General features: G+C 43.5%; 3 protein-coding genes across 5 annotated transcripts in view; 2 read left to right on the forward strand and 1 right to left on the reverse strand.

Annotated features, from left to right (window-relative positions):
- The window catches only part of LOC143117027 (protein sel-1 homolog 3), a 17,474-nt gene extending 13,247 nt beyond the window's left edge, over positions 1-4,227 (reverse strand). Inside the window, exons 1-9 of one of the 3 annotated variants that reach the window (XM_076278473.1) lie at positions 3,688-4,227; positions 2,523-3,032; positions 2,266-2,392; positions 1,496-1,617; positions 1,120-1,235; positions 695-759; positions 464-587; positions 158-290; positions 1-17 (exon numbers count right to left, since the gene is read on the reverse strand). The exon at positions 1-17 is cut by the window's left edge and continues 121 nt beyond it. In XM_076278473.1, the coding sequence (XP_076134588.1) occupies positions 1-17; positions 158-290; positions 464-587; positions 695-759; positions 1,120-1,235; positions 1,496-1,617; positions 2,266-2,392; positions 2,523-3,032; positions 3,688-3,724 (1,251 nt within the window). In that variant the 5' untranslated portion in view covers positions 3,725-4,227. Of the gene's footprint in view, positions 18-157; positions 291-463; positions 588-694; positions 760-1,119; positions 1,236-1,495; positions 1,618-2,265; positions 2,393-2,522; positions 3,076-3,687 lie in introns of all 3 variants that reach the window. The other 2 variants (XM_076278472.1, XM_076278471.1) reach the window with 2 other exon arrangements.
- A 194-nt stretch (positions 4,228-4,421) lies between these two features.
- On the forward strand, positions 4,422-6,313 carry psmb11b (proteasome 20S subunit beta 11b). Its single transcript, XM_076278474.1, has one exon. The coding sequence runs from the start codon at positions 4,739-4,741 to the stop codon at positions 5,849-5,851; it is 1,113 nt and encodes a 370-aa protein (XP_076134589.1). The 5' UTR covers positions 4,422-4,738; the 3' UTR covers positions 5,852-6,313.
- Positions 6,314-6,404: 91 nt separating this feature from the next.
- Positions 6,405-8,503, forward strand: LOC143117030 (proteasome subunit beta type-5-like). The gene is made up of 3 exons (XM_076278475.1): positions 6,405-6,662; positions 7,291-7,597; positions 8,042-8,503. The coding sequence occupies exons 1-3, from the start codon at positions 6,450-6,452 to the stop codon at positions 8,326-8,328; spliced, it is 807 nt and encodes a 268-aa protein (XP_076134590.1). The 5' UTR covers positions 6,405-6,449; the 3' UTR covers positions 8,329-8,503.
- The last annotated feature ends 4,620 nt before the right edge of the window (positions 8,504-13,123 follow it).

Consider the following 13,123-nt stretch of genomic DNA (forward strand, 5'->3'; position numbering starts at 1 on the left):
GTATGAGTGACATTTATCTAAAAAAAAACACATAAAATATCAATAATGACATTGCCATGCACTACAGGTGCTCACTGCAGGGAAATTAATCTTTAAAATATATCGAAGAAATGGAGGGGATGTATTTTTTTTTCTTCTTTGAAAAGCAACTAATTACCTTGCAAGGAGATTTCTCTATAAAGTCTTAGCTCGTCAATGAACCCCGCTATCACCAGTTTCATCTCCTCACACTCCCAGTGGGTCCTGTCTAAGGCCTCCAGTGTCTTTGAGGGTGACAGTGGGTTATTTACCTGCAACACAAACGTTAGTAAAGAGTGAGTAACAATGTCATCAAATTCAAATAATATTCTGATTACAAATTAATATGCTTACAATACAACATCCCATTAGTTGTCATAACTTACTTCATGTGCAATTACTGGCTAATTAAATGGACACATGGGATGCACAATGGGGTGCTCACCTTTTCTGTGCCGAGACGATAATACCGTACTGGTCCAACATAGCCATGGAAGCCATCCATGTATCTGCTCCCTCCAATGACTAAGTAGCCCGATGTGTCATTGCACAGAATGTCCTCGTGAAAGCTGTCACATGCCACATCAACATGTTAATCTCACTCCTCACACCACTTCAGTTAATTAAAGAAGAGACGTAATGAAAGTAGTGACATGCACTTTTTGGCAATACCTACTTAAAAGCATGCACTACATCAACCTTTTCTTCAGAGGTTGTTTCATAATTTACTTGAAGTTTCACCTTGAAAGGAAAACATCATATATTTATTACATGCGATGCAAAAAATATTACCTGTGACATCAGCTGAAACCATTAAAGTTACACAAAGAAGAAGCAAGACAAGAGAGAACAAGGGACACTCAGAGGAATAGAACTTATCAACTGAGTAAGTATCTGAGGCTTATGGTTGAGGAATTCTAAAGGAGGAGACAGGTAAAATAAATGCTATTAATTAGCAAAGGCAGACCGGGTCTGGACTCTGGACAGGTGTGATTTTATGGGCTTTAATTGGGTTCACTGTGGCTAGAAATTGAGTTGGAATTAACACAGGCACCCCTTTAATGAGAAAAAGGTTCCAGGGCATTGGCTTAGATGGAGTACCTGGGAATATTGAACATAGCAGTCCAAACGAATCCATGTCTGGATAGGCAGGGCAGTGTAAGATGTGAAGGCTCGCTCGACTCTTGAAGCTAGTCGCACCTGAATCACTATATCTCCTTCATAATACATTGCAAAAAATACTACTGTCAGCATGCAGGGATCCATTACAAGCACATAACTTCAAATATTGTTGAAAAATCTTGTACAAGAAGTAGGGTTATGAATGCATCTTTTGAATTTACATACATGCAGATACACGCACACACACACACACACACACATACACATGCATTTACACATGAACACACATGTATAGTCTGTAAAATGAAGTAACACAAATTACCAATTCTGATTACACCAGTTTGGTGGCCTGTACCTGTGTTTGTCAGCAGGATAAGGGGTGTGCCATAGTCTCTCCGCTCATTAACATGCTTAATGATCCCACAACGCATACCTCTACACCAGTTCAACAGGTAGATCCACATTGATATGGCCATTCTACAAGCAGGAAAAGACAAGCATGTGAATATCTGTTTGGGCTGGCTATCCCCCCAGGCACACTACCCAAGCCACCCCAACACTGCATTCCACCGAGGCCAAACCTGTCACTAACGTCACACAGAAAACAAACTAATGGGACCATTGGACCAAAATGAATAAATAAAGTGTAGGATTTTTTTTAACAGGAGGCAAGGATACTGCATGATGCAATTCCATTATGACCTGGATAAACTGGGTGTGACAGAAGTCATCACATTCTGTAAAGGTTTATCTAATGTTGCGATGACATTATATAGCCTATATACTGAAACAACCAATAGGATAGAAGATTTGTTGTTTTAGGGCTATAGTCCTTGAGACTTCTATCAGTGTGGCGTGATAATATGGGCTTCCATAACAAATTCTAAAGGAAGTTAAGATGAGCATAGCTAAAGGAAGCCAAACAGACTGTGTGAGTTAGTATTCTGCAGGGCAACACTATTGGGGGTATGGCTCTGTGCTGTACAGAACTGTCTGGCTGCCCTCCAATGAGAGAGCTGTGCATGAGGGACTCAAAGACACTCTCGGTGTTACTGTGCAAGTTTGTGTTGAAGAAGTCCTGTGCAAATGAATAGAGTGCAGATTGAAGCCGTTTAAAAGACAGACCTTGGATGCTCCATATTTTGACGCCGAGCCGTCTCAAGCTCCCTGTTAACGAATGGCTGGAAGGTGCGGATGACCCCGTAATTTTCTCCAGTGCTCGCCATGGGGAACTGCATCAGATCCACAATATCTGTAATCATTGTGTGCAAAAAAAAAAAAGATTGACAATTAATCACACCTCAAACACCTCAAATACTGTAGCAACCCAATAAAATGACTGGTGTTTAGTACAACATTGGGGAAATAAACTAGAATGGCACCTGACTCATAGGGACACTGGTGAATTCTGCCTCTAGTCAGCAGCCGCATTAATTCAGCCCCCCATGATGTGCACACTGTGTGTGGTGAAGCTGGACGTTCGGCAGGCGGAACCGTGCGGAGAAGCTTAGAAGTGTGTGCCAGGGAGCCGTGATAGTCCCCATCCCCAGGGCGGGTCTCCATGGCATGTGTGTCAATGTGGGCCAGCCAAGCTCTTATCATCACCTCATGGCCGTCTATGGAGTGCCTGCGGGAAAAATCCTGCTTATATATGATGGCAGCGGGGAACTTCAGCGGCACCATTCGGACCCTGGGGTAGCCCAGGTTTTTGACACTGGTCCATGTCCTTCTGAAGACCAGCTGCTCAATCTTGTGCGGGGAGGTGAGCACGACCTCCAGGTTGACCTTGCATGCTCTGGGGCACTGGTAGCGGACACGTGCCGTAGTATTGCCTCCTGTCACCACCTCAGGTACTGAGTCCAACTGCACAAAGTAGATGCCGTCCACATCCTCTGCTTGATCGGGTGTAATGGGGGACAGGAACTCACAGTGAATCTTTAAAGAACAGAAACAAACCAAGGAAAGCTGAGCTGAAACCAAAGTGCTGTTTGAAGGGCTGTTTCAGTTCAACAGCAATACATTTGTCCATGATATATGGCACAGTAAAATTTGATATAGCCCTACTATGACACACAGTGAAGGTCTCTTGTTACAACAACAAAAAAAAGACTACAAATTTACAACTGCTGCCTTTTTACACTGGACCAATTACCAAAATGTGTATTAGGTATTTTGTATGAATATTCCTTCTTTACAGGAGGCTGCCATATCCATTTATGCACCCTAGCCATGTGCCTTTCACATACAGTACTCTATCGTTCCTGGTAGTCTGGTGTCAGTCTAAGTGAAGACATCACCATTCTGCAACATTGTAGAAATGTTAACTTTTATAAAAGGATCTGTTATGTTCATTCACACATTATGGCAAACATTATATTGCAGTAACACTGGCATACAATGTATTTTCCTCTGTTTTCTTAAGATCATTCGCTACCCGGAAATAACTCACAAAAATGAATTGCAAACGAAATGTTGCTGATCCCATATGAAACATGTCACCATGTCAAAAAAGATTAATGCGTGTTTGAAAATAGTTTGATATCTTACCAAAGATAGAAGCGTCGTGAAGCTGATGATCAGGCATAAACTTTCTAAAACTTTCATTTTGAGTTTAGTTTGTTTTAGTTCAGTTTCCTCAGGTGTCACAATGCCGTGTTACCGATGTAGGCTAGCATAATCTCTACAACCCTTGAGCCCACCAAATCTGTAAGACTATAAAATACGTGCGGAAGAATTTAATTTCCGAATAACTTGACATTTACTGAGGCATTTAATCAGATTCTCTGGTCTACATTATTGGTGGGAGCATACCATACGCGCTCTCTCCCGTCGGAACGTGGCAGGTGTCCGCGACACAGCTGTCACCTGTGTGGTTCTACTGCCTAAGCCAAAGTAGCATTTGTGACAACAGCTCAGGGCAAATGAGTCCGTTTGAAAACCATTTCAGCACGCTAGCATTTTAGAAGGAAAAAAAAACAATTAAGATGTTATGTGTCCCTAGTTTGAAAGGTCATGAATGTTAAAAGGCCAGTCTATCTCGTCTGAGGAAGACGCGCATAAGCCTTGTCCAGGGAAAAAGGCGGAAGGAATAGGCTGTGAGCATCAGCGTTTGTTTATGCTTACTGTATGGAGTCTTTCTTCGCGTCACTGAAATACCATTCTCTAGCCAGTTTTATCTTTCACAATATGGGGTAGGATAATGTTACATGGAACTCTCTGGAAAACACAATATATAAACAGGATTTTTCACTCTAAGCCTGCAGTGCGTGGGCTATCTGGGTTGTAGCCTACCACCAGATTGTAGACTGTGGTAAAATAAAACATGTAGGCCTACAATCAAATACGATAGGCCGATAGAAACAAACGTTTTTGGCTACATTCGCAGTTCGAAGAAGAGGGTTTGCTTGTTCAATTTGGACTGAAATGTCGTGACTTGCTCAGGGCACCCATACTAATTAACCAACTTTTGTTCATTAAATCAAAAGGTCTCTCAGAGGTGACATCACACTGCTGGCTGTTTACAGTGTATTGCTAAAATGTAATTATAGCCCAGGGTTAGTTATCATTTTGTGCCTGTGATAGATTTGTTTAATAATTGATGGCGTTACAGGAGGTTTGTGGCTTCAACAATGTCTCTTATCTCTACCCTGAATGGAATATTCCATCTTCAGCCTCTTTGGAAGACGACATCTTATTTCACAAAGGGAAGAATGCAGACATAGGTTTCTATTCTGGCAGCAGTGGGATTCCTCTGGAGCTTTATATACCAGTGGCTGAATACCTCAGGGAGAGCCCACTACAGTTTGGCCAAGCAAGGCCAAATGTTACGCCCCAGCCTACTGCCCGACCTGAGCACTGTTCGTTACCTTTACTTCCTTTCCCTACACCCATCCCCTTATCAAACACTTCGTCCATTCCGCTACCTTTCCAGCTGTCTCATGGTACCACTACCCTGGGCTTCCAGTTCCAGGGTGGCGTCATCGCTGCCGCAGACACGCGTTCCAGTTGCTCTGGCCTCGTGGCATGCCCGGCCTCGCAAAAGATTCTGCCCATCCACTCTCACCTCGTGGGCACCACCTCGGGCACTTCGGCTGACTGTGCCCTGTGGAAGCGCATCCTCGCCCGTGAGCTGCGTCTCTACCAGCTGCGCCATCGTCGGAGACTGTCCACAGGCGGTGCTGCCAAACTTCTGTCTCACATGCTGCACCCATTCAAGGGCACAGAGCTGTGTGTGGCGGCAACTCTCTGTGGTTGGGATTGTGGGAACAAGACAGACGAGGATTGTACAATATTCTGCCAGCCAGTGGAAAAATATAAGCAGGAAACAATGGAAGTGAATGCTGTAAACCTGCAGCAGAAGCTGTCTGGTCCCAGATTGTTTTATGTATGCAGTGATGGCACTCGCCTACAGGGAGAGCTGTTTTCTGTGGGATCTGGCTCACCTTATGCCTACTCTATCCTGGACAGAGATGTGTGCTGGGAGATGAGTGTGGATGAGGCAGTGGCTCTGGCAAGAGAAGCAGTGTACAGGGCCACACATAGAGATGCCTACTCAGGCAACAATGTCGACCTCTATCATATCACTGCCAGTGGCTGGAAACGGAGAGACAGGGAGGAGTTGAAGGAGGAGTATTATAGGGAAAAGGCCCGTGAGAGAGAGATGGTGGCTGAGAGGATAAGAATAAGTGAGGAAGCAGACGGAAGTTCATAGTAGTAGGCTAGACCAGTGGTTCTCAAACTTTCTCTGTCATTCCCCACTTTGGAGGTGGGTAATTTTCAAACCCCACTGGACCTCATCAACACGGCAAAATTTTATCTATGATCTTCCTTCCTTGTCAAAAAGAGAGGCATTATTTAAGATAGGGACAAAACAAAAAAACAATTTCTTCCCGTTCATCGTGCCCCCGTCATGTCTCTATTCCCCAATAGTGGGGCCCACCCCACACTTTGAGAACCACTGAGCTAGACTGTCAAAAGTAGATAGGCTAGATAAATAATGTTTAATACAAAGCTGGGTTGAATTAGGGTATTTAGATGCCTAGCCTAAATATTATTTTATATATATACTATTTTATTTATTTATTGATGGGGTCTATTTATGTGGATGTTCAGTAAAGATCATGTAAAGCTTTCGTAAGTAGGCCTAACTCAAACTGCAATTAAGTGGGCTGAGATCATAGGCTGGGATGCGACCATAAATTGCGAAGGTGGATGCCAAAGCTGTCGGATGACGTATTTCCGTAATCGGCGAAATGTTTGGAAAAACAGCGGAAGTGGATGACTAGCCACAAACTTGACTGCTAAACACAATGGCACTTGCAGATATACTCCATGGTGATTCAATACATTTTCAAAGACCACATGGTCTAAGTTTTAGTTCTGGTCAAAATGACATCGGCTTTAGATCGGAGTTCGGAGATGGAAACAATTTTGCATTAAAAGCTTCTTTAGGCGGCGGTTGTGACGACGGAGTGGAGAAAAAGATAGAATTCCTTCATGGGACCACCACGTTAGCATTCAAAGTGAGTAGCAAACGATGGCCAGCTAACGTTAGCTTAACAACAGAGCTAGCGAGCTAGTTTACCTAAAAGGGAGTTTTGCCAAGATTAACATTTTTGACCAAGCGCTAATATTTTCTTTGGTGATGTAAAAGCAATATATGTTGTATGTTTACTTAACGCTGGGTAGAGGGGCTGCTGCTTGCATCATATCTTGCGTGGCTAACATTAATATCAGCTAACGACAGCTAACGTACACTTTTGCTGTGTCATCGTTATTTATTGTTGTTGATCCATCTTGCTAACTTAATGAGTTTCCGAGTGGATATCCTTAACACGTGCATAGTGTCACTTACTCGTACAGAGTAAGCGTATAAATGAAAACAATTGCGTGTTATCAAATCTCGACAGTTAACGCTAGGCTAACGTTAACTGTGAGACGTGTAAATGATCCAAAGACCGAGGCCTCCCAGTCCTCTAAACTTGACTTAATCCTGCTTTTATAAGTATCTCTATGTTGTGGTTGACCGTATCCTGTTAACGTCATATTAGATCATTCGTGTTAAAGAGTTCTGATTTCTGAGTGATGGATCTAGGGAAATGCGCATTTGGGGTGCTTGACTATAAACTAACATTACAAAATTCCGCTCAGTTCCAGCATGGTGTCATCGTTGCTGTGGATTCTCGTGCGACGGCTGGCGCCTACATCGCCTCACAAACTGTGAAGAAGGTGATTGAGATTAACCCATACCTGTTGGGCACCATGGCCGGTGGTGCCGCCGACTGCAGCTTTTGGGAGCGTCTGCTGGCGAAACAGTGCCGCGTTTACGAGCTACGCAATAAGGAGCGCATCTCTGTGGCGGCAGCCTCCAAGCTGCTTGCCAACATGGTGTACCAGTATAAAGGCATGGGACTCAGCATGGGTACCATGGTGTGCGGATGGGACAAGACAGGGCCAGGTATGTGTGCCTTTTTCCCTTAATGATTATCCTGTTTGCACAGTGATACCCAGCTGTTTAATTGGCCACAACTTATTTAAAGTACTCACAACCTGCGTTATGTCTCGGATAGATATATCTCACTGTTTGTGTCAGTAAACACAAAGATAATCTTAACTCAGGTGTAATGATCCAAATAATTAATGATGTACAAGTTCACCTGTGTGTGCATTGAATTATGGCAGCAATATGGCCTCTTTTCCTCTAGAGGGAGCTCCACCTGTTTCTGTGAAGGCATAGCCTTAAACTGTTGCAAGATGATTATCTTATTGAACAATCACCTATCCATTTGCCCCTTCATCCCAACTTCCACACGTTTTTACCTCTATCCCTTTCCCATTCATTTTCCGCGCCTTTGTCATGGTCCCTCATTACCCACCTTTTCTCTCTCCCTCCCTTTCTTAGGCTTGTACTATGTCGACTCTGAGGGGAACCGTGTGTGTGGTGACCTGTTTGCCGTGGGTTCGGGCTCCATGTATGCCTACGGGACGCTGGACAGCGGGCTGCGCCAAGACCTTACCGTAGACGAGGCCTGTGAGCTGGCACGCAGAGCGATCTACCAGGCCACCTACCGAGACGCCTACAGCGGAGGCCAAGTCAATCTGTACCACGTCCACAGTGAAGGCTGGACTCGGGTGTCTCAGGATGATGTGCTGAAGCTACACCAGCATTACGCTGAAAACAATGCGTAGGTGCTGAACCAGAAAAGGCAGGAGAAGAATACCTCTGATAGTATATGTCCAATCTCCCTGTTGCCCTCAAGGCATAGTTTTCATTGATTGGCTTTTGTTGTGTTACACAAATGCATTGATGGTTTTGTATGATGTTCTAAGATATTTGGAAATAAATGCCTTTGTTCTGATCTCATTTCATGTCTACATATTTCTTTGTGTCAAGGTACATAAATTTTTATTAGATGTGTAAACATTTCCATTTATTCATTAACAAAATGTTTGGAATGAATTGTCATTGTAAATCATATTTATTAGCTGAGAGAAAATGGTTGGTTTCATTTTCTAATTAAAAAAAGGCATACCTGATGCACAAAAATAAATTTGCCTTGGTTACATCCTTCCAGTGTTGAACCGCATCTCTGGCCTCATGTCTTCAGGCTTTCATTCCTGTGACTCACTCGCCCACCGAATTGTTATGGTTCCTTTCATAGACGTTTAGAACTAATTTGGCTTCCCTCCTGAGCGCCCCTGAGGTTGTTGCTTTAAAAAGAGAGCTGAGGAGAACCTGCTGGAATGTCTCCCCTGGGACATCCTATTTATCCCTGCACTTCCTGTGTGCATCTTTAGAAAAACACAGAGGATATAAGTGAATCTATCTCTTAACACCGTCCTCATTTTCTCTCTCCTCCCTGTGAAGCTTCATTGTCAGCATTTTTCCTCTTACCTCTTGTCACCAGCCACCTGGCAGCCAGGAGAAAGAATAGAGACAGAGGGAGGGAAAGTGAGATTGAAAGATACTGCGAACTGCAAACTAGGACACACCTAATAAATATGAGCTTCCATGGAAGCACACGTGCTAAACTTGGGTGGCTTACGTAGGGACAAGAAACAAATCCTGTAACACCACTGTAAAACTAATTTCCTTTGGTTGACGTTGCATGCGTGTGCCTTGCAGTAATACCGCCTCTGCCTCCCTCACTTATTAGACATGGAGGACTCTTCCAAGTCCCTGTGGTGTTAGTGGAACACGCTCTACAAATTAAGTGGTATCAGTAACTCAACCAGAATTCGACAAGACCAAGAGACAAAAAATACAGTGCTTTGGTCTACTGATTGCGAAAGGAACCGGGGTAATTCGTTTGGTCATAGCATCATAGTAAAAGGCAATTGTGAAAGGGCAAGGGGTGAGAAGTGCTATGCATGCAAGGAAGGGGGGAGTGCGTGTGCGTGTGTGTGTGTCTGCGCGTGTGTGTTTGAGAGAGGGTGAGCGAGAGAGAGAGACGGCAGTCAATTCACTCGCATTTTGGATCTCGTCGACCTCCAACCAAGAGTAGGATAAACACCGGAGGAGCGCAAGATAGTCAACATAGGGTAAGGTAACCTCTAATCATGTCAGTAATATGTGCTATTTACAAAAAAAAAAAAAAAATACTAGCTCAGTCTGCTAGTTAATTATTGGTTTTATTTTGAGTCGTTGTGTCGCCACAGCCTTCAAACTTAGACCACATTGTTTCTTCGACGAGAGTCGCGAGTAAATTCTTGTCAAGCATAATTGCACGCGATGCGCATAAAACAGTAAATAAAACAGTAACTTGCTGTTATCGAATAGCCTATTTCGGTTATCCTTTGGGTCTTTTAGTGGTATCCCATTTGTCTCATAAACATTAGGTTTGTTGCTTTTCTATGTAAACGTCGAGGGTTTGCAGAGGGCTAGAGCTTATTCAAGATAGAACGGTCATGTGGTGAGAATTTTGCCTTTGGGATCGGAACAGCTGCTCTCAAGATTGTTTGCTGGATATATTTAATGTAATTCCCGAACGAAATAGAGACATAAAAATCCTCTCTTGGCCATCCAACTGATTCATCAAGAGAGAACAATTTGTAGATGTTCCAGTTGGCTGAACCGCACAAAAAGCTCTGACAGATGGTGCCAACGTGATGGTAAAATGCTTCGGCACACCGGTTACCGGGTTCCATGAGAACCCGTTCTGCGCTCACCTGCAGCCCGCGCGGGTCTCATACGGATGTGCACGAGATTCACTGAAAGTTAAGCGTGTGGCATCGTTTTGCCAGCAGAGCACATTGGCAAGCTTTAGTTATTACAGTTAGTCCATGTGTATAAATCACATTAACGCTCGAGTCAGATGGGTCACCGCGCGCACTGCGTTTACTGACATGACGAGGCTGTAGTGTGGGCTGAAGGCAATGTGTCTATGTTATGTTAATGAACAGCTTTGAAGCGTATTTTGGTGTGTGTGTGTGTGTGACCAAGCATGAGAGGGTGAAATGTTTGTTTTTTTCTTATAATGACTGGCCTATTTAGTCTTCTTGTTCTGTTTCACAGAAATAGTGTGACATTCATATATAGCCTATGGTTAAACAGCTTTAAATGAAACTGATGTTAACCCATTAAAATAATGATTTCAGTGATAACTAAACAAGACTGATAGCTCTCCCCTACAGATATTGATGGAGCATGTCAAGGAGATAATGGACTTTTAGGCATATTGAGTAAATGCCCTTCGGTGTGACTAAGATTGAATTAAGTGTCTGTATAGAATGCATAATGACAGATTGTAAATACCTATTGAGTATGTATTAAATGGATGGGCACCCTATTCTCCCTCAGTTGTTCTGTTCCCATTGCTGTCTGACCACACTTGAGATGTCTGGCATGCAAAAGTGGGCTATTTTTAAGAGCATCTCGTTTGAAACAACGATTTGCCATTTGGAAGTGTGCGGCCACTCATCATCCTTCTCTGAGCTGGCACTCGTGAATCACCGACACCATCTCTCACATCGCATCGCCTCTCTTCTCGCTCTCGTGTTCTCTCAGTCCTTCTTCTCGCACAAACTCATCTCTCATTGTTTTGCTATTTATTTGTCTCTCTCACACACACGCAGGCAGACGTGCACACACACACACACACACACATACTGTATACACACACAGTCTCCCAATCCCTCTCTCACCCACCTACACTCTCTCTCTGTCTGTCTGTCTGTCTGTCTGCCTCTCTCTCTCTCTCTCACACACACACACACACACATAAACTCTGCCTCCATCTCTCTCTCTCACACACACACAGACACACATACACAAACACACGTTCCCCAATGGCATGTCGTCATCTATCACTCTTGTATTCCCTTTGCTTCCCTCTCTTCCTACCCACCTTCACCTCTCCCGGACTGCATGTCTCATCAGTATGATGCTCATGTGAGGCCAGGGCCCTCTTTTCAACCACACTACATGATAGACCCCAAACCCAACTCGAAGCGCACACGTGCCGAGCTGAGGAGAAAAAAAAACGGGTATGTGCCGTGGAGGCAGAGAGAGAAATAGAGAGGGGGGGTGCTTGAGAGCATCAGAGGGAGAAAAAGAGATGAAATGGGGTAAAGATGAGAAGAAACTGAGAACATGGTTTGTGAGGGGGAGAGATGGGGGAGAGGGGCATTTGTTTTAATATTGATGAGATGGTGTTAATGTGAGCTTAAGTGCTGTGGAGAAGACAGCATTATCCTTTTCCTTCACAGTTGTCTCCCCGCTGAAAAGACCAGGGAGATGAGTAGCAGGCGAATTGCAGAGTGAAAGGGGAGATCGGGCAACAAAGTAAACAAAATGTCTCATGATCAAACGCTCCAAATGTTTTCTTTGTTCCCAGGCGAAGTTTTGGGAAAAAAGAAGTAGGACAAATTATGAAAATAAATGGAAGTTTGTATCGTTTCACATCCCTTTGGTAAATACCCCAGTATGGATCAGTTAGGCACAGATGACTGAAGCTCACTTCGTTTGTCTTCTAATTAACGGATTCTGTTCTAAAACTGAGGCTGTTTTAATTGTCTGTAGATGTTCAGATCAGAGAAAGTAAATCAATTATGAATCATATGCATGGAGGTACAGGATATTTGTGTGAGAATACAAGTGCGGTAGTTGGAATCCATTAAGGGATTGTTATAATGTATCTGGAAGGAAGTTTAACATGAGACAGAAACAGTAATGACTTGTGAGTTGCAGTTGTGTTCCGCGTAAATGATTGTTGTATCAAAGGCAAGTTTTGCCATAAGCAAAGCAATCTCTCCCTCTCTTTTGCCCCCTCTGTCACTCTCCCTTTCTCCTGTCTTTCCCTCCCTCTCTCACTTACTCCAAATGGGTAATTACAGCATTATTACTGATAAAGAAATGGCGGCTGGTCAATTATTGATTTCTTGATTGATTTGTGATGTGTATCTCTGACAGTGAAGACACTGTCTGTTCTTGTACTATACCCTCAATGCCCCTAATAGTTTCATAATATTCCTAGGGTAAAAATATCAATATTAACTTTTAAGAGACCCATTTAAAAACCATCAGTTTAGTCTAGACTCACATAATCCCTGTCAAAGAAGCCCCCTCTTGCTGTTATCTGGAGTGAGAGGCAGCAGAACAAAGAAAAAGGATTAGAAAGTCTAATGGCCGACAGAGAACTGACCACTTGGATTGTTATCATTAATAAAGCTTTTTAGCGTTACTATATTTAGTGAACGTCTTGAAAGCACACGTACATTGGTCGCCGTTGGATGTTCCGAGTCTTTCCCTCAGTCACTCTCCTCTCTATACGTACATTGTGTCTCCTCTAGGTCAAAGAGATTAATAAGAACATTAATTAGTAAATAAAAGCTGAATTGTTTCAAATAAGTCTCTGACTGTCCCTTAAATCTGGGGCAGGTGACCCTGTACACCTCTCAAAAAGGGGTAGAGAAAGGGCCAGGACAAAAAACGAGTGTGTGTGAGAGAGAGAGAGAGAGTGATGAGTGGAAGGGCGAGATGGGC

The sequence above is a fragment of the Alosa pseudoharengus genome, unplaced genomic scaffold (genome assembly GCF_046254945.1).
Source record: "Alosa pseudoharengus isolate Yale_2024_CS ecotype anadromous, Long Island Sound unplaced genomic scaffold, YU_APseudo_1.1 YU_APseudo_1.1_scf_11, whole genome shotgun sequence".
Lineage (NCBI taxonomy): Eukaryota > Metazoa > Chordata > Actinopteri > Clupeiformes > Clupeidae > Alosa > Alosa pseudoharengus.